The sequence below is a fragment of the Rhinoraja longicauda genome, chromosome 39, assembly GCF_053455715.1.
Source record: "Rhinoraja longicauda isolate Sanriku21f chromosome 39, sRhiLon1.1, whole genome shotgun sequence".
Lineage (NCBI taxonomy): Eukaryota > Metazoa > Chordata > Chondrichthyes > Rajiformes > Arhynchobatidae > Rhinoraja > Rhinoraja longicauda.
In genome coordinates this window covers 3,152,861-3,180,600 of record NC_135991.1, presented here as the reverse complement: position 1 = coordinate 3,180,600, position 27,740 = coordinate 3,152,861, and the positions used below count along the sequence as shown (strand labels likewise).

The following is a 27,740-nucleotide window of genomic DNA, read 5'->3' as shown; positions in this document are numbered from 1 at the left end:
TTCAGTCAGAGGGTAGTTAATCTGTGGAACTCATTCCCACAGAGGGCAGCGAAGGCCAAGTCCATGGATATATTTTTAAGGCAGAGATAGGCAAATTCTTGATTGGAATGGCGCCAGGGATTATGGGGCGAAGGCAAGAAAATGGGATCAGGAGGCAGAGATCAGCCATGATTGAATGGAGGAGTCAACACCATGGCCTAATTAGACTTCTATAACCTGTGAAATTGTCAGGATCAAACCTGGGTCTCTGGTGCCGTGAAGCAGCAACTCTACCCGCTGAGCCACTGTTGTACTGTGCCCCTGTAACTGTGTGTGTGTGTGTGGCAATAGCCGCTACTCGAATTGAAGGAAATATCGACTGGGAGTGAAGAGTAGCTGAACTTTATTCCACGCATTTCACACTATTAACATGCTGTGTGACGATCTCTCCCATGTCCCATACGCCCACTGCCCCTTGCTCAGAACTCCACCGGCGGTGAGGGGGTTGGACGTGGAAAAGGTGAAAGAGACGGGTGAGAGAGAGGGGGCGGGAGAGCGAGGGGGGGGGAAGAGAAGGGGGCGAGAGGGGGGAGGAGAGAGAGAGGGACAGAGAGACGCAGAGAGGGAGATGGAGATGGGAGAGAAGGGAGGGAGGGAGGGGAGAGAAAGGGACAGAGGGATGCAGAGGGGGGAGTGAGAGTGGGAGAGAGAGGGGAGAGAAAGGGAAGAGAGAGGGGGTGGAGAGGAGGAAATGGGAGGATGGGGAGAGAGAGACTGAGACAGACACGGGGAGAGACACAGACACAGGGGCAGAGACAGGGAGAGAGAGACAGAGAGATATACACAGCGTCAGAGGTCCGCATCGAGCCCGCCTTCCACGGCAGCTCCACCCACTGCCCAGCCTCATCATTACCGCCTTCCCTCCGCACACAAATAGCCCTGCTGCTGAGCACCCCCCCTCCCAGCCTGGCCTGGCCCCTTGTCCGAAACCTCACCAATCCCCGGAGGGAGGATTCAGAGAGGGGGGGGGGGGGGGGGGGGGGGAATGGAGGGAGCCGGGATCAGAGGGCCAGAGATGTGAGCGGTTTCCATGGGAAGGCGTGGGCGGTGAGCGACGGGGAGCCCGAGGCACTCCTCGCTCCGCCAGGGAGTCCGTCCGCCTCTCCTCCTCCTTGTCTTCACCGCCCTGCCATCTCCCCCTCCGCTCCTAGCCCTTGTCTGTTCCTGTCTTGTGCTGCACCAGCCCCTTGGCGATTAGATCAGGGATCTCCACGGCCAGCCACGGTCCCAACTGGGGAAGGAAAACAGAGGATCAACAGATCATAAGAAAATAACTGCCGATGCTGGTACAAATCGAAGGTATTTATTCACAAAATGCTGGAGTAACTCAGCAGGTCAGGCAGCATCTCGGGAGAGAAGGAATGGGTGACGTTTCGGGTCGAGACCCTTCTTCAGACTGATGTCAGGGGGGGCGGGACAAAGGAAGGATGTAGGTGGAGACAGGAAGATAGAGGGAGATCTGGGAAGGAGGAGGGGAAGAGAGGGACAGAGGAACTATCTAAAGTTGGAGAAGTCGATGTTCATACCACTGGGCTGCAAGCTGCCCAGGCGAAATATGAGGTGCTGCTCCTCCAATTACCGGTGGGCCTCACTATGGCACTGGAGGAGGCCCATGACAGAAAGGTCAGACTGGGAGTGGGAGGGGGAGTTGAAGTGCTCAGCCACCGGGAGATCAGGTTGGTTAACGCAGACCGAGCGCAGGTGTTGAGGGAAGCGATCGCCGAGTCTGCGTTTTGTTTCGCCGATGTAAATACGTTGACATCTGGAGCAGCGGATACAATAGATGAGGTTGGAGGAGGTGCAGGTGAACCTTTGTCTCACCTGGAAAGACTGTTTAGGTCCTTGGATGGAGTTGAGGGGGGAGGTAAAGGGACAGGTGTTGCATCTCGTGCGGTTGCTGGGGAAAGTGCCCGGGGATGGGGTGGTTTGGGTAAGAAGGGACGAGTGGACCAGGGAGTTACGGAGGGAACGGTCTTTGAGGAACGCAGAGAGGGGAGGGGATGGGAAGATATGGCCAGTGGTGGGGTCCCGTTGTAGGTGACGGAAATGTTGGCGGATGATTTGTTGGATACGCTGGCTGGTGGGGTGGAAGGTGACGGATCAACGGATCAGGTCAATGCACGATCCCCCCTCTCCCTCCCCCCCCCCCCTCACTAATCACCCACTCAAACTTCTAGAAGGCGCTCAGCACCATTTTTTTAACCAAACGTAACAATATTTGGCACAGCGGTACAGTTACTGCCTCAAAGCAGCAGAGACCCAGGTTCGATCCTGGACACGGATAGTGCCGTCTGTACGGAGTTTGTACGTTCTCCCTGTGACCTGCGTGGGTTTTCTCCGAGATCTTCGGTTTCCTCCCACACTCCAAAGAAGTGCAGGTTTGTAGGTTAATTGGCTTGGTGAATGTCAAAATTGTTCCCAGTGGGTGTAGGATAGTGTTAGTGTGCGGGGATTGCTGGTCGGGGTGGAGCCAGTGGGCCGAAAGGGCCTGTGAACTAAACTAAAATATACACCGACCGATCAGCCAAAACATTATGACCACTGACAAGCGAAGTGAATAACATTGATTATCTTGTTTCAATGGCACCTGTCAAGGGGTGGGATATATTAGGCAGACAGTGAACAGTCAGTTCTTGAAGTTGATGTGTTGGATGCAGGAGAAATGGGCAGGAGTAAAGACCTGAGCAGCTCTGACAAGGGCCATATTGTTATGGTCAGACGACTGGGTCAGAGCATCTCTGAAACGGCAAGGCTTGTGGGGTGCTCCCGGTCAGCAGTGGTGAGTACCGACCGACAGTGGTCCGAGGAGAGACAAACCACAAACCGGCAACAGACAGGGTGTTGGGTGCCCAAGGCTCATCGATGCACGAGGGCAACAAAGGCTATCCTGTCTGGTCATATGTTGAAAGATTGGAGCGGCTAGGCTTGTATACAGTGGAATTTAGAAGGATAAGAGGGGATCTTATCGAAACATATAAGATTATTAAGGGGTTGGACACGTTAGAGGCAGGAAACATGTTCCCAATGTTGGGGGAAGTCCAGAACAAGGGGCCACAGTTTAAGAATAAGGGGTCGGCCATTTAGAACGGAGATGAGGGAAAACCTTTTCAGTCAGAGTTGTCAATCTGTGGAATTCACTGCCTCAGAAGGCAGTGGAGGCCAATTCTCTGAATGCATTCAAGAGAGAGCTAGATAAAGCTCTTAAGGATAGCGGACTCAGGGGGTATGGGGATAAGGCAGGAACGGGGTACTGATTGAGAATTAAGTACAGGGTACTGATTGAGAATTAAGAGCTAGATAGAGCTCTTAAGGGCAGCGGAGTCAGGGGGTATGGGGAGAAGGCAGGAACGGGGTACTGATTGAGAATGATCAGCCATGATCACATTGGCTCGAAGAGCCGAATGGCCTACTCCTGCACCTATTGTCTATTGAACCGACAGAAGGTCTCCTGTGGCACAAGTCACAGAAAATGTTAATGGTGGTCACGGGAGGAATGTATCACAATACACAGTGCATCGCACCCTGCTGCGTATGGGGCTGCATACGGAGGACCAACAGCATATTAGGCAGGTGGTCATAATGTTTTGGCTGATCAGTGTAAGCTCCCGCATGTCTAAATATTATCTCTCCCTCTTTCCCCCTCCCACTCTCACCAATGTGAAGCTCCCTCAGCCCAGTGCCATCCGTTACACACACACACGGTCACACACACAGTCACACACACAGTCACACACAGGGTCACACACACAGTCACACACACACAGTCACACACACACAGTCACGCACACGGTCACACACATGCACAATCCCGGGATCAGACAGGGAGAGACGCGCAGAGTGACGTTCCTGCCACACATTCCCGGTGTCAGAGGCAAAGATAATAGAGCAGAGCAAGATAGACCACGCGACCCTGAAAAACCGTAGTACGTCATGGTCCCATTTTAGTCGGCAGAAACGCGCAGAAACATTTTATAAAAACTAGACCAAGTGGACCCGTTGGGCCCAAACCTCTCCTGTATTGGTGCAGCACCCTGTCCTCCTCCCCTCCCCTTTCACCTCACCCCCCCCTCTCCTTTCTCCCCCACTCCCCCCTCCCTCCCTCCTCCTCCCCTCCCCTTTCACCTCACCCCCCCCTCTCCTTTCTCCCCCACTCCCCCCTCCCTCCCTCCTCCTCCCCTCCTTTTAAACTTTAAAATGTGAATAACTTTAAAAATATAAGACTGATTTCAATAAAACTACTTGCATTATCACTAAAGTGACAATGGTGAGTAAGGTGGGCCTAAAATTGTCGCGCTATCGTGTACCATTTTGGCTGAAGTTCAGTCACAAACAAGGTGCAGGTGCAGCCCAGTGAGGGAAGTGCCCAGTGAGAAAAGTGCGAGTCTTTGGCTGCGAGTCTTCGGCGAGGAGGCTGAGGTGAGGAGGATACCATTGTTTTAAGCCAGAGCTGGTTATAGGCACAAGGTGATGGCGGAAAAGTTGGTGCGGTGTGTTTCCTGCAGGATGTGGGAAGACAGGGACGTCGCGGGAGCTTCTGGGAGCTACACCTGCAAGAACTGTGTCCAGGTGCAGCTCCTGAAGGGACGTGTGGTGGAGTTGGAGAGGCAGTTGGATGACCTCAGGGCCATCCGGGAATGCGAGAGTTTCCTCGACAGGACCTATTGTGAGGCTGTCACGCCAAGGGTCCAGGTCGAGCGAAGGTGGGAGACTGTTTCCGGGGGGAGTGGACGTGGACTACAGGAGACCCCAGTGGCTGTGCCTATTGCAAATAGGTATACCCTCTTGGGAACTGTCGGGGCAGAAGACGTTTCCAGTCCGAGTGGCGGACCTGTTGGCAAGGATACTCGACAGGGGAGACCGAAGTCTGGAAGAGCCGTAGTGGTCGGTGACTCCATAGTCCGAGGGACGGACAGAAGATTCTGTGGCAGCAGGAGGGACTTGAGGATGGTCTGTTGCCTCCCTGGTGCCAGGGTTCAACACATCACAGACCGGCTTCAGAAAATCCTAGCGAGGGAAGGCGATCAACCTGAAGTCGTTGTGCACGTGGGCACGAATGACGTCGGGCGGAAGAGGAAGGAGGTGCTACAGCGGGAGTTTAGAGAGTTGGGAAAAACGCTGAGAAGTAGGACGTCGAAGGTAGTTATCTCTGGACTGCTACCGGTACCTCGTGCTGGTGAGGCCAGGAACAGAGAGATAGAGGGTATGAATTTATAGCTGAGGGACTGGTGCAGAGAGCAGGGATTTAGATTTCTGGACCACTGGGATCTCTTCTGGGCTAGGGGTGACTTGTACAAAAGGGACGGGTTGCATCTTAACAGCAGGGGGACAAACATTCTGGCAGGCAGGTTTGCTAGTGTGACACCTGTGGCTTTAAACTAAGTAGTGGGGGGGAGGGGTTAACAAATTGTGAATATGAAGATGAGGTAAAAGGGAATACAGGAGATATTGCAAAAGACTCTCGGAAGAATGGGAACAGAAGTTCTAGAGCGGAAAAGAAATTAAGGGCAGGGCCAATTGTGAACGATGTGAGAGGGGAGGTAAATACAGAAGTTAAAGTGTTGTACTTAAATGCGCGTAGTATAAAAAATAAAGTGGATGAGCTTGAGGCTCAGTTAGTCATGGGCAAGTATGATGTTGTAGGGATCACTGAGACATGGCTACAAGAGGACCAGGGCTGGGAACTGAATATTCAGGGGTACACAACGTATAGAAAAGACAGACAGGTGGGCAGAGGGGGTGGGGTTGCTCTGATGGTAAGGAATGATATTCATTCCCTTGCAAGGGGTGACATAGAATCAGGAGATGTTGAATCAGTATGGATAGAAATGAGAAATTGTAAGGGTAAAAAGACCCTAATGGGAGTTATCTATAGGCCCCCAAACAGTAGCCTCGACTTAGGGTGCAAGTTAAATCAGGAGATAAAATTGGCGTGTCAAAAATGTAATGCTACGGTGGTTATGGGAGATTTCAACATGCAGGTAGACTGGGAAAATCAGGTTGGAAATGGACCCCAGGAAAGAGAGTTTGTAGAGTGCCTTCGAGATGGATTCTTAGAACAGCTTGTACTGGAGCCTACCAGGGAGAAGGCAATTCTGGATTTAGTGTTGTGTAATGATCCTGATCTGATAAGGGGACTAGAGGTAAAAGAGCCATTAGGAGGCAGTGATCACAACATGATAAGTTTTACTCTGCAAATGGAAAGGCAGAAGGGAAAATCGGAAGTGTCGTTATTACAGTATAGCAAAGGGGATTACAGAGGCATGAGGCGGGAGCTGGCCAAAATTGATTGGAAGGAGGCCCTAGCAGGGAAGACGGTAGAACAGCAATGGCAGGTATTCCTGGGAATAATGCAGAGGTTGCAGGATCAATTTATTCCAAAGAGGTGGAAAGACTCTAAGGGGAGTAAGAGACACCTGTGGCTGACAAGGGAAGTCAGGGACAGCATAAAAATTAAGGAGAGGAAGTATAACATAGCAAAGAAGAGTGGGAAGACAGAGGATTGGGACTCTTTTAAAGAGCAACAAAAGTTAACTAAAAAGGCAATACGAGGAGAAAAGATGAGGTACGAGGGTAAACTAGCCAATAATATAAAGGAGGATAGCAAAAGTTTTTTTAGGTACGTGAAGAGGAAAAAAATAGTCAAGGCAAATGTGGGTCCCTTGAAGACAGAAGCAGGGGAATTTATTATGGGGAACAAAGAAATGGCAGACGAGTTAAACCGTTACTTTGGATCTGTCTTCACTGAGGAAGATACACACAATCTCCCAAATGTTCTAGGGGCTGGAGAACCTAGGGTGATGGAGGAACTGAAGGAAATCCACATTAGGCAGGAAATGGTTTTGGGTACACTGATGGGACTGAAGGCTGATAAATCCCCAGGGCCTGATGGTCTGCATCCCAGAGTACTTAAGGAGGTGGCTCTAGAAATAGTGGAAGCATTGGAGATCATTTTTCAATGTTCTATAGATTCAGGATCAGTTCCTGTGGATTGGAGAATAGCAAATGTTATCCCACTTTTTAAGAAAGGAGGGAGAGAGAAAACGGGTAATTATAGACCAGTTAGTCTGACATCAGTGGTGGGGAAAATGCTGGAGTCAATTATAAAAGACGAAATTGCTGAGCATTTGGATAGCAGTAACGGGATCGTTCCGAGTCAGCATGGATTTACGAAGGGGAAATCATGCTTGACAAATCTACTGGAATTTTTTGAGGATGTAACTAGGAAAATTGACAAGGGAGAGTCAGTGGATGTGGTGTACCTCGACTTTCAGAAAGCCTTCGACAAGGTCCCACATAGGAGATTAGTGGGCAAAATTAGGGCACATGGTATTGGGGGTAGGGTACTGACATGGATAGAAAATTGGTTAACAGACAGAAAGCAAAGAGTGGGGATAAATGGGTCCCTTTCGGAATGGCAGGCAGTGACCAGTGGGGTACCGCAAGGTTCGGTGCTGGGACCCCAGCTATTTACGATATACATTAATGACTTAGACGAAGGGATTAAAAGTACCATTAGCAAATTTGCAGATGATACTAAGTTGGGGGGTAGTGTGAATTGTGAGGAAGATGCAATAAGGCTGCAGGGTGACCTGGACAGGTTGTGTGAGTGGGCGGATACATGGCAGATGCAGTTTAATGTAGATAAGTGTGAGGTTATTCACTTTGGAAGTAAGAATAGAAAGGCAGATTATTATCTGAATGGTGTCAAGTTAGGAGGAGGGGGAGTTCAACGAGATCTGGGTGTCCTAGTGCATCAGTCAATGAAAGGAAGCATGCAGGTTCAGCAGGCAGTGAAGAAAGCCAATGGAATGTTGGCCTTCGTAACAAGAGGAGTTGAGTATAGGAGCAAAGAGGTCCTTCTACAGTTGTACCGGGCCCTGGTGAGACCGCACCTGGAGTACTGTGTGCAGTTTTGGTCTCCAAATTTGAGGAAGGATATTCTTGCTATGGAGGGCGTGCAGCGTAGGTTCACTAGATTAATTCCCGGAATGGCGGGACTGTCGTATGTTGAAAGGCTGGAGCGATTGGGCTTGTATACACTGGAATTTAGAAGGATGAGGGGGGATCTTATTGAAACATATAAGATAATTAGGGGATTGGACACATTAGAGGCAGATAACATGTTCCCAATGTTGGGGGAGTCCAGAACAAGGGGCCACAGTTTGAGAATAAGGGGTAGGCCATTTAGAACGGAGATGAGGAAGAACTTTTTCAGTCAGAGGGTGGTGAAGGTGTGGAATTCTCTGCCTCAGAAGGCAGTGGAGGCCAGTTCGTTGGATGCTTTCAAGAGAGAGCTGGATAGAGCTCTTAAGGATAGCGGAGTGAGGGGGTATGGGGAGAAGGCAGGAACGGGGTACTGATTGATAGTGATCAGCCATGATCGCATTGAATGGCGGTGCTGGCTCGAAGGGCTGAATGGCCTACTCCTGCACCTATTGTCTATTGTCTATTGTCTATAACAAACAAGAGTTTTAATATATAGATAATAAAAATCTGTGAATTGATAGCCGAGATATATTCTGCATATTTATGGTATCATCACACATACTGTTCCCCCAAAACACTGATTACACTGCGAGAGGCAGAGCGAACGGCGGGTTTTGCTTACTAAAATGGCGGACGTTACGCTCCTTTGCGTACTACACTTCAGTGTAGGCAATTTCGAAGGAGTGGTTCATCTTGCTCCTCTCGTATCTTTGGTCAGAGTCAGAGTGAAGTTCCTTTCACGTTGCCCCACCTCAGACACACGTACCCCCAGGGTCAGGCACGTACACAGCAAGAAGCTCCCTCCACACCCTGTCTCACTCTCTCTCACTCACGCACACACTCCCCCACCCCAGACGCAGATACACACAGAGCGACACACACAAGACATGAAGTGTGGGAACAGCATCTCTGGAGAACGTGGACAGGTACAAAGTGCTGGAGTAACTCAGCGGGTCAGGCAGCATCTCTGGAGAACTTGGACAGGTACAAAGTGCTGGAGTAACTCAGCGGGTCAGGCAGCATCTCTGGAGAACTTGGACAGGTACAAAGTGCTGGAGTAACTCAGCGGGTCAGGCAGCATCTCTGGAGAACATGGATAGGTACAAATTTCTGGAGTAGCTCAGCGGGTCGGGCAGCATCTCTGGAGAATGCAGATAGGTACAAAGTGCTGGAGTAATTCAGCAGGTCAGGCAGCACCTCTGGAGAACGTGGACAGGTACAAAGTACTGTAGTAACTCAGCGGGTCAGGCAGCATCTCTGGAGAACAAGGATAGGTACAAAGTACTGGAGCAACCCAGCGGGTCAGGCATCATCTCAGGTGATTGTGGATAGTCAGGACCCTTCTTCACAGAGATTTTAGCAGGGTGGGCGGGGGAAGGGGGGAGAAAGCTGTAGACAGGAGGTGCAGGACAAAGCCTCGCAGGTAAATGGCGGGACTGTCATATGTTGAAAGACTGGAGCGACTAGGCTTGTATACACTGGAATTTAGAAGGATGAGAGGGGATCTTATCGAAACGTATAAGATTATTAAGGGGTTGGACACGTTAGAGGCAGGAAACATGTTCCCAATGTTGGGGGAGTCCAGAACCAGGGGCCACAGTTAAGAATAAGGGGTCAGCCATTTAGAACTGAGATGAGGGAAAACCTTTTCAGTCAGAGAGTTGTGAATCTGTGGAATTCTCTGCCTCAGAGGGCAGTGGAGGCCAATTCTCTGAATGCATTCAAGAGAGAGCTAGATAGAGCTCTTAAGGATAGCGGAGTCAGAGGGTATGGGGAGAAGGCAGGAACGGGGTACTGATTGAGAATGATCAGCCATGATCACATTGAATGGCGGTGCTAGCTCGAAGGGCCGAAGGGCCTACTCCTGCGTCTATTGTCTTAGAGGCTGATACAGGTGAGGAGGTATTTTCGATGGAGCTGGTTGGAGAAAGATCAGAGATGAAAAGACAAAATGTGTGAGACAATGGGAAGAGTTGCGAAGTTTGAAGCTAGAGCAAGGAATGTAGGTGGATGGGAAGGGGGAGGAGAAAGATACGTAAAAGTCTAGGTGGGGCGTGGGGGGAGGCTGTTGTAGCTTCTACTCGTGGTAGAGTCTAGGACCAGAGATAGCCTCAGAATTAAAAGACTTTCCTTTGGGAAGGAGATGAAGAGGAGTTTCTTGAGTCAGAGGGTGGTGAATCTGCAGAATTCATCGCCACAGACGGCGGTGGAGGCCAAATCATTGCGTAATTTTAAGGCAGAGATAGAAAGATTCTCGATTAGTACAGGTGTCAGAGGTTATGAGGAGATTGGGGATAAGATAGGGAAAGATAGCGGAGTATAAGAAAATAACTGCAGATGCTGGTACAAATCGATTTATTCACAAGATGCTGGAGTAACTCAGCAGGTCAGGCAGCATCTCGGGAGAGAAGGAATGGGTGACATTTCGGGTCGAGACCCTTCTTCAGATAGCGGAGTGAATGGCGGAGCAGACTTAATTGACCGAATGGCCTAATTCTGCTCCTATCACATGAAATTGTGAACTTACACTAAAATTGGAGAATTCAATGTTCATTCATACTGCTGGTTTCTTCGCTACCCAATGAGGGGCTGTTGTTGCCTCGCTGTGGACAGGGAGAAGGCCCAGACCGGAAAGGTCAGTGCGGGAATGGGAAGAGGAGTTAAAGTGGTTGGCAACCGGGAGAACTGAGGTGAACCGAGCGCAGTTTTCGGCGAAACGGCCGCATCGGCTATGCTTGGTCTCGCCGATGTACAGGAGGCCACATTGGGAACATGAGAAGGGGTCGGTAACGTTAGAAGACAATTTGGGCTCGCCGATTGGGCTAGCGGTAGAGTTGCTGCCTTAACCAGGTTCGAACCTCACTATAGGTGCATGTCTTATAGTTTCAATATACAGCGCGGCAACAGGCTCCCTTGGCCCACCGCGTCCGTGCCGACCAGCGATCCCCGCACATTAACACTATCCTACACCACTGGGGACAATATTTACATTTACCAAGTCAATTAACCTACAAACCTGCACGTCTTTGGAGTCTGGGAGGAAACTGAAGATCTCGGAAGAAACCCACGTAGGTCACGGGGAGAACTTACAAACTCCGTAAAGACAGCACCTGTAGTTGGGATCGAACCCGGGTCTCCGGCGCTGCAAAGGCCGAAGTGCCTGTTTCCGCGCTGTATCTCTAAATCTAAATCTAAGTCCCTGGTGTGGGTAGGATAGTGATGGAGTACGGGGATCACTGGTCGGCGGAAATATGGTGGTCCCATGACCTGTTTGCGCAATGTATCTCTAACCTGAACTAAAGTTAAAGGAGGTGCATGTGAACCTCTGTCTCACCTGGAAGGACTGTCACCAGGATGGAGTTGAGGGAGGAGGTAGAAGGGCAGGTGTTTCACCTCCTGCAGATGCAGGGAAAAGCACCCGGGGAGGGGCGGATTGGGGGGGAAAGGGATGAGAGAGTGAAGGAGTTGAGGAGGGAGCGGTCTCTGTAGAAGGCGTTAAGTGGTTGGGATGGGAAGCTTGACACAGAGGCATTAATGGCACTGTAACATCAAGGAGCTCGCAGTCTTGGGTTGAGACTGACGTCGGGAAGCTCCAAAAGCCGCACGACGTTCGACTAGCCCCGACCCGGGGTCTGATCGCATGGCGCGGGGGAGCTGAGATTTCCCCCCCCCCCCCCCCCCCACCCCCACGATGCAGGAGATTGATCGCCCCAAAGAGGAAGGCCCACCGCTAGCTACGGGAGTAAGATCGTCCCATCAATGGAAGGTTTGAGGCCCTCGACCGCTGGAGGACAAAGAAGGGAGAGATTGAACATTTTTTCGCCTTCCATCACAGTGAGGAATGTGGAGGAGTCTCTGTGGTGGATGTTTATGTTTGTAATGTATTTTGCGTGTTCTGTTGTTTTTTATTGGTATGACTGTGTGGGAAATGATATTCCTCATATGTTGCAAAACATACCTGGCTAATGAAGTATGATCATTATTATCATGATGGACTGACATTGAGCGCGCAGTGAAGCTCCCTCCACACCAACCCCCCCCTCCACACACACACACACCCCACCCCACACACACACACACAGAAGCTCCCTCCGCACCGTCCCACACACACACACAGTGAAGCTCCCTCCGCACCGTCCCACACACACACAGTGAAGCTCCCATCGCACCGTCCCACACACACAGTGAAGCTCCCTCCACACCAACCCCACCCCACACACACACACACACAGAAGCTCTCTCCGCACCGTCCCACACACACACACGGTGAAGCTCCCTCCGCACCGTCCCACACACACACACACAGTGAAGCTCCCTCCGCACCGTCCCACACACACACACAGTGAAGCTCCCTCCGCACCGTCCCACACACACACACAGTGAAGCTCCCTCCGCACCGTCCCACACACACACACACAGAAGCTCCCTCCGCACCGTCCCACACACACACACACAGAAGCTCCCTCCGCACCGTCCCACACACACACACAGTGAAGCTCCCTCCGCACCGTCCCACACACACACACGGTGAAGCTCCCTCCGCACCGTCCCACACACACACACAGTGAAGCTCCCTCCACACCAACCCCACCCCACACACACACACGGTGAAGCTCCCTCCGCACCGTCCCACACACACACACACAGAAGCTCCCTCCGCACCGTCCCACACACACACACGGTGAAGCTCCCTCCGCACCGTCCCACACACACACACAGTGAAGCTCCCTCCGCACCGTCCCACACACACACACAGTGAAGCTCCCTCCGCACCGTCCCACACACACACAGTGAAGCTCCCTCCGCACCGTCCCACACACACACACACAGAAGCTCCCTCCGCACCGTCCCACACACACACACAGAAGCTCCCTCCGCACCGTCCCACACACACACACAGTGAAGCTCCCTCCGCACCGTCCCACACACACACACGGTGAAGCTCCCTCCGCACCGTCCCGTCCCGTCACACACACACACACGGTGAAGCTCCCTCCGCACCGTCCCACACACACACACGGTGAAGCTCCCTCCGCACCGTCCCACACACACACACGGTGAAGCTCCCTCCGCACCGTCCCGTCCCGTCACACACACGGTGAAGCTCCCTCCGCACCGTCCCACACACACACACGGTGAAGCTCCCTCCGCACCGTCCCACACACACACACGGTGAAGCTCCTTCCGCACCGTCCCACACACACACACGGTGAAGCTCCCTCCGCACCGTCCCACACACAGAAGCTCCCTCCGCACCGTCCCACACACACACACAGTGAAGCACCGTCCACACCGTCCCGTCTCACACACACAGACACACACGGACGGGGTCCGACACTTCAGTGTGAAGCCCGTAAGGTTCATAAGTCATAGGAGCAAAATTAGACCATCAAAAGTAGGCTTCAATCATGGATGATCTATCTTTCCCTCTCAACCCCATTCTCCTGCCTTCATCCCACAACCCCTGACACCCGTACTAATCAAGAATCTGTCCATCTTCGCCTTAAAAATATCCATTGACTTGGCCTCCGCAGCCGTCTGTGGCAAAGAATTCCACAGATTCACCACCGTCTGGCTGAGAAATTCCTCCCCATCTCCTTTCCAAAGGCACGTCCTTGTATTCTGGGGCTGTGGCCTCTGGTGCTGGATTCTCCCACTACTGGAAACATCCTGCTCATTCATACTTTCCATCACACCGGACCATGAAAAGGCTCGTGTGCAAGACTGGATCAAACGGGATCTCGGGGAAGCTGGTAAATTGGATGCACAATTGATTTGAGTGAAGGAGGCAGAGGGTAGTTTTTAGATTTGGAGGTCCTTGACCAGTTGATGCTGGGTCCACGACTGCATTTTAACAAGTTGGATGAGTTTTGTTAACATGGTCTTTAGACGTTCGGGATACAGCGTGGAAACAGGCCCTTCGGCCCACCGAGTCCGCGCCGACCAGCGATCGCCCGTTCACACACTAGTTTAGTTCTGAGCTACAGCGTGGAAACAGGCCCTTCGGCCCACAAAGTCCACGCCGACCAGTGATCACCTGTTCATACACTAGTAAGGGCGGTACGGTGGTGCAGCGGTAGAGTTGCTGCCTTACAGCGAATGCAGCGCCGTTGACTCAGGTTTGATCCTGACTACGGGTGCTGTACTGTACGTAGTTTGTACGTTCTCCCCGTGACCTGCGTGCGTTTTCTCCGAGATCTTCAGTTTCCTCCCACACTGGGCAAATGTAAAAATTGCCCCTAGTGGGTGTAGGATCGTGTTAATGTGCGGGGATCGCTGGGCGGCGCGGACCCGGTGGGCCGAAGGGCCCGTTTCTGCGCTGTATCTCTAAATCTAAAAAAATCTAGTTTAGCTTAGAGATACAGCGCGGAAATTTGCCCTTCGGCCCACCGAGCACGTACCGAATCAACAATCGCCCGTTTACACATTAGTTTAGTTTAGAATTACAGCGCGGAAAGAGGCCCTTCGGCCCACCAAGATCGCGCTGACCAACGATCACCCCCTACGCTAGCACTATCTTACACACTAGGGACAATTTACAATTTACAGAAGCCAATAAACCTACAAACCAGCACGTATTTGGAGTGAGGGAGGAAACCGGAGGACTCGGTGAAAATCGACACTGTCACAGGGAGAACGTATGATTAGTACGGACATTAGGGGTAATGGGGCAAAAGGCAGGAGAATAGTGTAGAGACGGAAAGATAGATCAGCCCTGATTGAATGGCGGTGTAGACATGATGGGCCAAATGACCTAAGTCTGCTCCATCCACCGGGTGGCGCTGCGATGGCAGCCTCGCCCACAGTCTGTTTATCTTTTTTCGTCTTTTCTTGTTATTTTTAGTGTGTTTTAAAAGTTTGTGTTAATGTTCTATGGTTTGTTTTATGTAGGGGGTGGGGGAGTGGGTCGGGGGAAACTTTTTTTTAAACTCTCTTACCTTGCCGGAGATGCGACTGTTTTCCGAGTCGTATCTCAGGTCGTTCTGCGGCCTAACATCATGGAGCTGGCGGCCTTGCGTGGGACTGACTTGCAGCCCCACCGCGGGGCCATGGACTTACCACCAGAACGTGCGATCCCTTGCCTGGGATCCTACACTCCAACCGCGGCCTGCGGACTTCAACATCGAGGAGCTGGCGGTCTCGGGTAGCGACCGATGTCGGGAGAAGGTTTCGACCAGCCCCGACCCGGTTCCGATCACTCAGCCCGGGGGAGCCGAGACTTCCCCCCCCCCCAATGCAGGAGCTTGGTCGCCCCGATGCGGAGGGCCCAAAAGCCGCCGGCTATGGGAGTAAGATCATCCCATCAACGGAAGGCTCGAGGCCCCCGACCGCGGGAGAACAAAGAAGGGAAGAGATTGAACTTTTTCTGGCCTTCTGTCACAGTGAGGAATGTGGAGGAGTCACTGTGGTGGATGTTTATGTTAAAATGTATTTTGTGCTGTTGCTTTTTATTGGTATGACTCTGGTTTATTTTCACCCACATGTTTAGACCGTAATGTTGGAGGCCAATTCTCTGAATGCATTCAATGGAGGCCAATTCTCTGAATGCATTCAAGAGAGAGCTAGATAGAGCTCTTAAGGATAGCGGAGTCAGGGGGTATGGGGAGAAGGCAGGAACGGGGTACTGATTGAGAATGATCAGCCATGATGATCACATTGAATGGCGGTGCTGGCTCGAAGGGCCGAATGGCCTACTCCTGCACCTATTGTCTATTGTATCCTTATTGTTTTGATGTGTTAATGATTTATTCTTTATTGTTAACAGTATGTTTGTGTTGTCATTTGTGAGCAGAGCACCAAGGCACATTCCTTGTATATGCACATACTTGGCCAATAAACTTATTCATTCATTCATGACTGTGTGGCAAATGAAATTCCTCGTATGTTGCAAAACATTCTTGGCTAATAAAGCATGATTATGATGATGACTATGAACTTATCAACATAAATTTATGGATGTGCAAACTCGTTAGGGACAGCATCCGTAGTCAGGATCTAACCAGGGTCTCTAGCGCTGTAAAGCAGCAACTCTACCGCTGTGCCACCGTGCCTTGGATGTGGGTGAGAACGTGGGATAACATAGAACTGGCGTGGACGGCTGATCGATGGTCGGCGTGGACTCTGTGGGCTGTGGGGCCTGTTTCCATGCCGTATCTCGAAACTAAGCGAAAAATTAAAATGGTTGCCACAGTTTCGGGTACTCACCCCCAGTGCCATCAGGTGACCCAACCCAAACTTCGGGACGTTGCGTGCCCACAGTGGCTTGAAGTGGTCCGTTAGGCAAATCTTTCCCCCTCTGCATGGAGAGAACGAAAATAGCGGTCGACTTCAGGAAGCAAAGCCAGAGGGAGTTTAGAGATACAGCGCAGAAACAGGCCCTTTCGGCCCGCGCCGACCAGCGATCCCCGCACATTAACACTATCCTGCACCCACTAGGGCCAATTTTTACATTTACCAAGCCAATTAACCTACAAACCTGTACGTCTTTGGAGTGTGGGAGGAAACCGAAGATCTCGAAGAAAACCCACGCAGGTCACGGAGGAGAACGTACAACTCCTATACAGATAGCACCCGTAGTCGGGATTGAACCCGGGTCTCCGGCGCTGCATTCGCTGTAAGGCAGCACCTCTGCTGCCCACAGGAGGGGAAACCATTGCTCAGTTTGTCACAAGGTTATGTCAAGTTTCTGAGGGTCGCATCTGTGGAGATGAATGTGTGGGAAGGAACTGCAGATACTGGTTTAACCGAAGATAGTCACAAAATGCTGGAGTAACTCAGCAGGACAGGCAGCATCTCTGGATAGAAGGAATGGGTGACTTTTCGGGTCATAGAAACATAGAAAATAGGTGCAGGAGCAGGCCCTTTGGCCCTTTGAGCGAGCACCCCCATTCAACATGATCACGGCTGATCATCTAAAATCAGTACTCCGTTCCTGCTTTTTCCCCATATCCCTTGATTTCTTTAGCCCCAAGAGCCAAATCTAGCTCTCTCTTGAAAACATCCAGTGAATTGGCATCCACTGCCTTCTGTGGCAGAGAATTCCAGATTGACGTCGGGCGGAAGAGGAAGGAGGTGCTACAGCGGGAGTTTAGAGAGTTAGGAAAAAGACTGAGAAGGTGGTTATCTCTGGACTGCTACCGGTACCTCGTGCTGGTGAGGCCAGGAACAGAGAGATAGAGGGTATGAATTTATGGCTGAGGGGCTGGTGCAGAGAGCAGGGATTTAGATTTCTGGACCACTGGGATCTCTTCTGGGCTAGGGGTGACTTGTATAAAAGGGACGGGTTACATCTTAACAGCAGGGGGACAAACATTCTGGCAGGCAGGTTTGCTAGTGTGACACCTGTGGCTTTAAACTAAGTAGTGGGGGGGAGGAGTTAACAAATTGTGAATATGAAGATGAGGTTAAGGGAATACAGGAGATATTGCAGAAGACTCTAGGAAGAATGGGAACAGAAGTTCTAGAGGGGAAAAGAGATTAAGGGAAGGGCCATTTGTGACCGATGTGAGAGGGGAGGTAAATACAGAAGTTAAAGTGTTGTACTTAAATGCGCGTAGTATAAAAAATAAAGTGGATGAGCTTGAGGCTCAGTTAGTCATGGGCAAGTATGATGTTGTAGGGATCACTGAGACATGGCTACAAGAGGACCAGGGCTGGGAACTGAATATTCAGGTACACAACGTATAGAAAAGACAGACAGGTGGGCAGAGGGGGTGGGGTTGCTCTGCTGGTAAGGAATGATATTCATTCCCTTGCAAGGGGTGACATAGAATCAGGAGATGTTGAATCAGTATGGATAGAAATGAGGAATTGTAAGGGTAAAAAGACCCTAATGGGAGTTATCTATAGACCCCCAAACAGTAGCCTCGACATAGGGTGCAAGTTGAATCAGGAGATAAAATTGGCGTGTCACAAATGTAATGCTACGGTGGTTACAGAGGCATGAGGCAGGAGCTGGCCAAAATTGACTGGAAGGAGGCCCTAGCAGGGAAGACGGTAGAACAGCAATGGCAGGTATTCCTGGGAATAATGCAGAGGTTGCAGGATCAATTTATTCCAAAGAGGTGGAAAGACTCTAAGGGGAGTAAGAGACACCTGTGGCTGACAAGGGAAGTCAGGGACAGCATAAAAATTAAGGAGAGGAAGTATAACATAGCAAAGAAGAGTGGGAAGACAGAGGATTGGGACTCTTTTAAAGAGCAACAAAAGTTAACTAAAAAGGCAATATGGGGAGAAAAGATGAGGTACGAGGGTAAACTAGCCAATAATATAAAGGAGGATAGCAAAAGTTTTTTTAAGTACGTGAAGAGGAAAAAAATAGTCAAGGCAAATGTGGGTCCCTTGAAGACAGAAGCAGGGGAATTTATTATGGGGAACAAAGAAATGGCAGACGAGTTAAACCGTTACTTTGGATCTGTCTTCACTGAGGAAGATACACACAATCTCCCAAATGTTCTAGGGGCCGGAGAACCTAGGGTGATGGAGGAACTGAAGGAAATCCACATTAAGAAATGGGGGAGATATTAAACAATTTCTTTTCTTCGGTATTTACCGAGGAGAAGGATATTGAATTATGTGAGGTAAGCGAAACAAGTAGAGTAGTGATGGAAATTAGGAGGATTAAAGAAGAGGAGGTACGGACACTTTTGAAGAATATAAAAGTGGATAAGTCTCCAGGTCCTGATAGGATATTCCCTAGGACATTGAGGGAAGTTAGTGCAGAAATAGCAGGGGCTATGACGGAAATATTTCAAACGTCATTAGAAACAGGGATGGTGCCGGAAGATTGGCGCATTGCGCATGTTGTGCCTTTGTTTAAAAAAGGTTCTAAAAGTAAACCTAGCAATTATAGACCTATTAGTTTGACGTCTGTGGTGGGAAAATTAATGGAAAAGATACTTAGGGACAATATATATAATTATTTGGATAATCAAGGCCTGATTAGAAACAGTCAACATGGATTTGTGCCTGGAAGGTCATGTTTGACTAATCTTCTTGAATTTTTTGAAGAGGTTACCAGGGAAATTGATAAGGGCAAGGCTGTGGATGTTGTCTATATGGACTTCAGTAAGGCATTTGACAAGGTTCCACATGGAAGGTTGATTAAGAAGGTTAAATCGTTGGGTATTAATAGTGAGGTTGCAAGATGGATTCAACAATGGCTGAATGGGAGATACCAGAGGGTAACGGTTGACAATTGTATGTCAGGTTGGAGGCCAGTGTCTAGTGGAGTGCCCCAAGGATCTGTGTTGGGTCCACTGTTGTTTGTCATTTACATTAATGATCTGGATGATGGTGTGGCAAATTGGATTAGTAAATATGCAGATGATACTAAGATAGGTGGAGTAGTTGATAGTGAGGTAGATTTTCAAAGTCTACAGAGAGACTTGGGCCTTTTGGAAGGGTGGGCTGAAAGATGGCAGATGGAGTTTAATGCTGATAAGTGTGAGGTGCTGCATTTTGGCAGGACAAATCAAAATAGGACGTACAGGGTAAATGGTAGGGAATTGAGGAATGCAGTGGAACAGAGGGATCTGGGAATAACTGTGCATTGTTCCCTGAAGGTGGAATCTCATGTGGATAGGGTGGTGAAGAAGGCGTTTGGTATGCTTGCCTTTATAAATCAGAGCATCGAGTATAGAAGTTGGGATGTAATGTTGAAATTGTACAGGGCATTGGTGAGGCCGAATCTGGAGTATGGTGTGCAGTTCTGGTCGCCAAATTATAGGAAGGATGTCGACAAAATGGAGAGGGTACAGAGGAGATTTACTAGAATGTTGCCTGGGTTTCAGCACTTAGGCTACAGAGAGAGGTTGAACAGGTTGGGTCTTTATTCTTTGGAGCGTAGAAGGTTGAGGGGGATCTTGATAGAGGTTTTTAAAATTTTGAGAGGGACGGACAGAGTTGACGTGGGTAGGCTTTTCCCTTTGAGAGTGGGGAAGATTCCAACAAGGGGACATAGCTTCAGAATTGAGGGACAAAGGTTTAGGGGGTAACATGAGGGGGAACTTCTTTACTCAGAGGGTTGTGGCTGTATGGAATGGGCTTCCGGTGGAAGTGGTGGAGGCTGGCTCGATTTTATTATTTAAGAGTAAATTGGATAGGTATATGGATAGGAGGGGATTGGAGGGTTATGGTCTGAGTGCAGGTAGATGAGACTAGGTCAGGGAGAATGGTCGGCGTGGACTGGCAGGGCCGGACAGGCCTGTTTCCATGCTGTAGTTGTTATATATGTTATATGTTATATAGGCAGGAAATGGTTTTGGGTACACTGATGGGACTGAAGGCTGATAAATCCCCAGAGCCTGATGGTCTGCAACCCAGGGTACTTAAGGAGGTGGCTCTAGAAATAGTGGAAGCATTGGAGATCATTTTTCAATGTTCTATAGATTCAGGAACAGTTCCTGTGGATTGGAGGATAGCAAATGTTATCCCACTTTTTAAGAAAGGAGGGAGAGAGAAAACGGGTAATTTTAGACCAGTTAGTCTGACATCAGTGGTGGGGAAGATGCTGGAGTCAATTATAAAAGACGAAATTGCTGAGCATTTGGATAGCAGTAACAGGATCATTCCGAGTCAGCATGGATTTACGAAGGGGAAATCATGCTTGACAAATCTACTGGAATTTTTTGAGGATGTAACTAGGAAAATTGACAGGGGAGAGACAGTGGATGTGGTGTACCTCGACTTTCAGAAAGCCTTCGACAAGGTCCCACATAGGAGATTAGTGGGCAAAATTAGGGTACATGGTATTGGGGGTAGGATACTGACATGGATAGAAAATTGGTTGACAGACAGAAAGCAAAGAGTGGGGATAAATGGGTCCCTCTCGGAATGGCAGGCAGTGACCAGTGGGGTACCGCAAGGTTCGGTGCTGGGACCCCAGCTATTTACGATATACATTAATGACTTAGACGAAGGGATTAAAAGTACCATTAGCAAATTTGCAGATGATACTAAGCTGGGGGGTAGTGTGAATTGTGAGGAAGATGCAATAAGGCTGCAGGGTGACTTGGACAGGTTGTGTGAGTGGGCGGATACATGGCAGATGCAGTTTAATGTAGATAAGTGTGAGGTTATTCACTTTGGAAGTAAGAATAGAAAGGCAGATTATTATCTGAATGGTGTCAAGTTAGGAAGAGGGGGTGTTCAACGAGATCTGGGTGTCCTAGTGCATCAGTCACTGAAAGGAAGCATGCAGGTACAACAGGCAGTGAAGAAAGCCAATGGAATGTTGGCCTTCATAACAAGAGGAGTTGAGTATAGGAGCAAAGAGGTCCTTCTACAGTTGTACCGGGCCCTGGTGAGACCGCACCTGGAGTACTGTGTGCAGTTTTGGTCTCCAAATTTGAGGAAGGATATTCTTGCTATGGAGGGCATGCAGCGTAGGTTCACTAGGTTAATTCCCGGAATGGCGGGACTGTCCTATGTTGAAAGGCTGGAGTGATTGGGCTTGTATACACTGGAATTTAGAAGGATGAGGGGGGATCTTATTGAAACATATAAGATAATTAGGGGATTGGACACATTAGAGGCAGGAAACATGTTCCCAATGTTGGGGGAGTCCAGAACAAGGGGCCACAGTTTAAGAATAAGGGGTAGGCCATTTAGAACGGAGATGAGGAAGAACTTTTTCAGTCAGACAGTGGTGAAGGTGTGGAATTCTCTGCCTCAGAAGGCAGTGGAGGCCAGTTCGTTGGATGCTTTCAAGAGAGAGCTGGATAGAGCTCTTAAGGATAGCGGAGTGAGGGGGTATGGGGAGAAGGCAGGAACGGGGTACTGATTGAGAGTGATCAGCCATGATCGCATTGAATGGCGGTGCTGGCTCGAAGGGCTGAATGGCCTACTCCTGCACCTATTGTCTATTGTCTATTGTTATGGGAGATTTCAACATGCAGGTAGACTGGGAAAATCAGGTTGGAAATGGACCCCAGGAAAGAGAGTTTGTAGAGTGCCTTTGAGATGGATTCTTAGAACAGCTTGTACTGGAGCCTACCAGGGAGAAGGCAATTCTGGATTTAGTGTTGTGCAATGATCCTGATCTGATAAGGGGACTAGAGGTAAAAGAGCCATTAGGAGGCAGTGATCACAACATGATAAGTTTTACTCTGCAAATGGAAAGGCAGAAGGGAAAATCGGAAGTGTCAGTATTACAGTATAGCAAAGGGAATTACAGAGGCATGAGGCAGGAGCTGGCCAAAATTGACTGGAAGGAGGCCCTAGCAGGGAAGACGGTAGAACAGCAATGGCAGGTATTCCTGGGAATAATGCAGAGGTTGCAGGATCAATTTATCCCAAAGAGGCGGAAAGACTCTAAGGGGAGTAAGAGACACCTGTGGCTGACAAGGGAAGTCAAGGACAGCATAAAAATTAAGGAGAGGAAGTATAACATAGCAAAGAAGGGTGGGAAGACAGAGGATTGGGACTCTTTTAAAGAGCAACAAAAGTTAACTAAAAAGGCAATACGGGGAGAAAAGATGAGGTACGAGGGTAAACTAGCCAATAATATAAAGGAGGATAGCAAAAGTTTTTTTAGGTACGTGAAGAGGAAAAAAATAGTCAAGGCAAATGTGGGTCCCTTGAAGAGAGAAGCAGGGGAATTTATTATGGGGAACAAAGAAATGGCAGACGAGTTAAACTGTTACTTTGGATCTGTCTTCACTGAGGAAGATACACACAATCTCCCAAATGTTCTAGGGGCCGGTGAACCTAGGGTGATGGAGGAACTGAAGGAAATCCACATTAGGCAGGAAATGGTTTTGGGTAGACTGATGGGACTGAAGGCTGATAAATCCCCAGGGCCTGATGGTCTGCATCCCAGGGTACTTAAGGAGGTGGCTCTATAAATAGTGGAAGCATTGGAGATCATTTTTCAATGTTCTATAGATTCAGGATCAGTTCCTGTGGATTGGAGGATAGCAAATGTTATCCCACTTTTTAAGAAAGGAGGGAGAGAGAAAACGGGTAATTATAGACCAGTTAGTCTGACATCAGTGGTGGGGAAGATGCTGGAGTCAATTATAAAAGACGAAATTGCTGAGCATTTGGATAGCAGTAACAGGATCGTTCCGAGTCAGCATGGATTTACGAAGGGGAAATCATGCTTGACAAATCTACTGGAATTTTTTGAGGATGTAACTAGGAAAATTGACAGGGGAGAGTCAGTAGATGTGGTGTACCTCGACTTTCAGAAAGCCTTCGACGTCCCACATAGGAGATTAGTGGGCAAAATTAGAGCACATGGTATTGGGGGTAGGGTACTGACATGGATAGAAAATTGGTTGACAGACAGAAAGCAAAGAGTGGGGATAAATGGGTCCCTTTCGGAATGGCAGGCAGTGACCAGTGGGGTACCGCAAGGTTCGGTGCTGGGACCCCAGCTATTTACGATATACATTAATGACTTAGATGAAGGAATTAAAAGTACCATTAGCAAATTTGCAGATGATACTAAGCTGGGGGGTAGTGTGAATTGTGAGGAAGATGCAATAAGGCTGCAGGGTGACTTGGACAGGTTGTGTGAGTGGGCGGATACATGGCAGATGCAGTTTGATGTAGATAAGTGTGAGGTTATTCACTTTGGAAGTAAGAATAGAAAGGCAGATTATTATCTGAATGGTGTCAAGTTAGGAAGAGGGGGTGTTCAACGAGATCTGGGTGTCCTAGTGCATCAGTCACTGAAAGGAAGCATGCAGGTACAGCAGGCAGTGAAGAAAGCCAATGGAATGTTGGCCTTCATAACAAGAGGAGTTGAGTATAGGAGCAAAGAGGTCCTTCTACAGTTGTACCCGGCCCTGGTGAGACCGCACCTGGAGTACTGTGTGCAGTTTTGGTCTCCAAATTTGAGGAAGGATATTCTTGCTATGGAGGGCGTGCAGCGTAGGTTCACTAGGTTCATTCCCGGAATGGCGGGACTGTCGTATGTTGAAAGGCTGGAGCGATTGGGCTTGTATACACTGGAATGTAGAAGGATGAGGGAGGATCTTATTGAAACATATAAGATAATTAGGGGATTGGACACATTAGAGGCAGGAAACATGTTCCCAATGTTGGGGGAGTCCAGAACAAGGGGCCACAGTTTAAGAATAAGGGGTAGGCCATTTAGAACGGAGATGAGGAAGAACCTTTTCAGTCAGAGAGTGGTGAAGGTGTGGAATTCTCTGTCTCAGAAGGCAGTGGAGGCCAGTTCGTTGGATGCTTTCAAGAGAGAGCTGGATAGAGCTCTTTAGGATAGCGGAGTGAGGGGGTATGGGGAGAAGGCAGGAACGGGGTACTGATTGAGAGTGATCAGCCATGATCGCATTGAATGGCGTTGCTGGCTCGAAGGGTTGAATGGCCTACTCCTGCACCTATTGTCTATTGTCTATTGTCTTTTCACAGAAAAAGTTTTTGCTCATCTCAGTCGAAAAGATTAGCCCCTTGCTGAAAAATTTGAAATCAGAAGAATGCTCAGAAGTCTCAAGAATCAGTGATAATTTACCATAACTCAAACAATATCAATTATATAAGTTTGCAACTGTTCCATTCAATCGACCCATGTTTCCACCAGATACTAACAAATGTCAATCAGCCTTTTGGCTAAGATCAAAGGTACAAAACCCTTCTTCAGACTGATGTCAGGGGGAGGGAGATACATAGATAAGGAAGTTTAAAGTGCGAAAACAGGACAAAGGGAATTGAGATCACAGAAAATGTACAAGAGAGGAGCTGTGTTGAATAATCAAATCAGGCATCAGGTTGTGCAAAGTTTATGAGGATGTTGCCAGAACTAGAGGGTGTGAGCAAAAGGGACAGATTGAGCAGGCTGGGTCTCTATTCCATGGAGCGAGGGAGGATGAGGGGAGATCTTATAGAGGTATACAAAATCACGAGAGGACTAGATCGGGTAGATGCACAGAGTCTTTTACCCAGAGTAGGGGAATCGAGGACCAGTGGACATAGTTTCAAGGTGAAGAGGAAAAGATTTAATAGGAATCCGAGGGGTAACTTTATCAGCAGAGGGTGGTATGTGTATGGAACAAGCTGCCAGAGGAGGTAGTTGAGGCTGGGACTATCCCATCGTTTAAGATACAGTTGGGCAGGTACATGGATAGGACAGGTTTGGAGGGTTATGCACTAAGTGCAGGCAAGTGGGACTAGGGTAGCTGGGGCAATGTTGGCCGGTGTGGGCGAGTTGGGCCTGTTTTCACACAGTATCAATGTATTACTCTGTGAATACGTTACAAATCAAATAACTTAAGATGCAAGTTGTTGGAGAAAGGTGATTGACGAACATTGGGAGAAACATGGAAAATTGCCTGTTCATTTGGAGCCACAGAAACCCAGTTTCAGACCATGAGATTGGATGGAGGAAGACAAGTTAACAGGATCACATCTACTACCACTCGCAAGGGACATGGACATAAGTGACATTCCACAGTGGAAAATGACTGTGAGTGTTTTAGCTGTGGAAAGTTGGGACATTTTGCCAGGATGCAAAGGAATGGCAGACAAATGTAACAAAGTGTTTATATTCGGTATCCTTGAAGTTTTGTTTATTACATTCGGATCCAGGCGAGGATCAATAGACAATAGGTGCAGGAGGAGGCCAATCGGCCCTTCGAGCCAGCACCGCCATTCACTGTGATCATGGCTGATCATCCACAATCAGTACCCCATTCCTGCCTTCTCCCCATACCCCCTGACTCCGCTATCTTTAAGAGATCTATCTAGCTCTCTCCTGAAAGCATCCATAGAATTGGCCTCCGGGGCATTCCAAGGCAGTGAATTCCACAGATTTACAACTCTCAGACTGAAAAAGTTTTTCCTCATCTCCTTTCGAAATGGCCTCCCCTTTATTCTTAGACTGTGGCCTCTGGTTCTGGACTCCCCCAACATTGGGAACATTTTTACTGCATCTAGCTTGTCCAGTATTTTTATAATTTTATACATTTCTCTAAGATCCCCTCTCATCTTCCAAATTCCAGTGTATACAAGCCTAGTTGCTCCAGTCTTTCAACCTACGACAGTCCCGCCATTCCGCGGATTAACCTAGTAAACCTACGCTGCACCGAGCCTTGCGGCACACCACTCTCCACTGCCTGCCATTCTGACTGAGACCTGTTTATTCTTACTCTTTGCTTTCTGCCTGCTCCCCAAACCCTCCTCTTCCCCACCCCACCTGTACACCCCCTCCCCAAGTGTACATCCCCTCCCCACCTACACCCCCTCACACCCACATACATCCCTTCCCCACCTAAACACACCTCCCACCCAACCCGACTTACCCTCCCCAATAGCACCCCATCACCTACACACACCCTCCCCACATGTAAACCCCCTCCCCATCTATACTCCCCCTCCCCACCTATACACCCCCACCCCCTCTCCCCACCCCCCCTCCCCACCACACCCCCTCCCCACCCCCACAACCCCTCCCCACATACACACCCCACCTACATACCACGTCCCCACCCCCACAACCCCTCCCCACCCCCACCCCACCTACACACCCCCTCCCCACATACACACCCCTCCCCACCTACACACCCCCTCCCCACATACACACCCCTCCCCACATACACACCCCCTCCCCACATACACACCCCCTCCCCACCTACACACCCCCTCCCCACCTACACACCCCCTCCCCACATACACACCCCTCCCCACCTACACACCCCCTCCCCACATACTCACCCCTCCCCACATACACACCCCTCCCCACATACACACCCCCTCCCCACATACACACCCCCTCCCCACCTACACACCCCCTCCCCACATACACACCCCCTCCCCACCTACACACCCCCTACCTACCTACCCCCACACCCGCTCCCCACCTGCACACACCCATTCTCTGCCTCACATATTTAAAACTGAGGTGAGAAAAAACTTTTCCACCCAGACACTTGTGAATCTGTGGAATTCTCTGCCACAGAGGGCAGTGGAGGCCAAATCACTGGATGGATTTAAAAGAGAGTTAGATAGAGCTCTAGGAGCCAGTGGAATCAGGGGATATGGGGAGAAGGCAGGCACGGGTTACTGATTTTGGATGATCAGCCATGATCACAATGAATGGCGGTGCGTACAGGCTCGAAGGGCCAAATGGCCTCCTCCTGCACCTATTTTCTATGTTTTTATGTTTCCATATGCACCCACCCCCTCTCCTCCTGTACGACCCCCCCTCCCCCCACATCCTCCTCCACTCACCCTGTTACATATCCAAGCCCTTCCGTTCCTTCTCCACCCACTCCCCGCTCCCTGCCCTCCCCATCCCCTCCTACCTGTACATTTTGGCCGTCTTCCCGTCCAGCTCCGGAATGGCGACCTCCGGTGCCGTCGTGGGATAGGTCACTGGGATCTAACCATATAACCATATAACAATTACAGCACGGAAACAGGCCCGTTCGGCCCTACCAGTCCACGCCGACCACTTTCTCTGACCTAGTCTCATCTACCTGCTCTCAGACCATAACCCTCCAATCCCCTCCCATCCATATAGCTATCCAATTTATTCTTAATTAATAAAATCCAGCCTGCCTCCACCACTTCCACCGGAAGCTCATTCCGCACAGCCACCACCCTCTGAGTAAAGAAGTTACCCCTCATGTTACCCCTAAACCTTTGTTCCTTAATTCTGAAGTTATGTCCTCTTGTTGGAATCTTCCCCACTCTCAAAGGGAAAAGCCTACCCACGTCAACTCTGTCTGTCCCTCTTAAAATTTAAAAAA

General features: G+C 49.5%; 1 protein-coding gene across 1 annotated transcript in view; it reads right to left on the bottom strand.

The window, feature by feature from the left end:
* Positions 1-375: 375 nt before the first annotated feature.
* ufc1 (ubiquitin-fold modifier conjugating enzyme 1) overlaps positions 376-27,740 on the bottom strand; it is a 109,676-nt gene continuing 82,311 nt past the window's right edge. The window contains exons 5-7 of the mRNA XM_078430171.1: positions 27,294-27,370; positions 16,231-16,321; positions 376-1,270 (exon numbers count right to left, since the gene is read on the bottom strand). Of these exons, the coding sequence (XP_078286297.1) occupies positions 1,187-1,270; positions 16,231-16,321; positions 27,294-27,370 (252 nt within the window). The 3' untranslated portion in view covers positions 376-1,186. The remainder of the gene's footprint in view (positions 1,271-16,230; positions 16,322-27,293; positions 27,371-27,740) is intronic.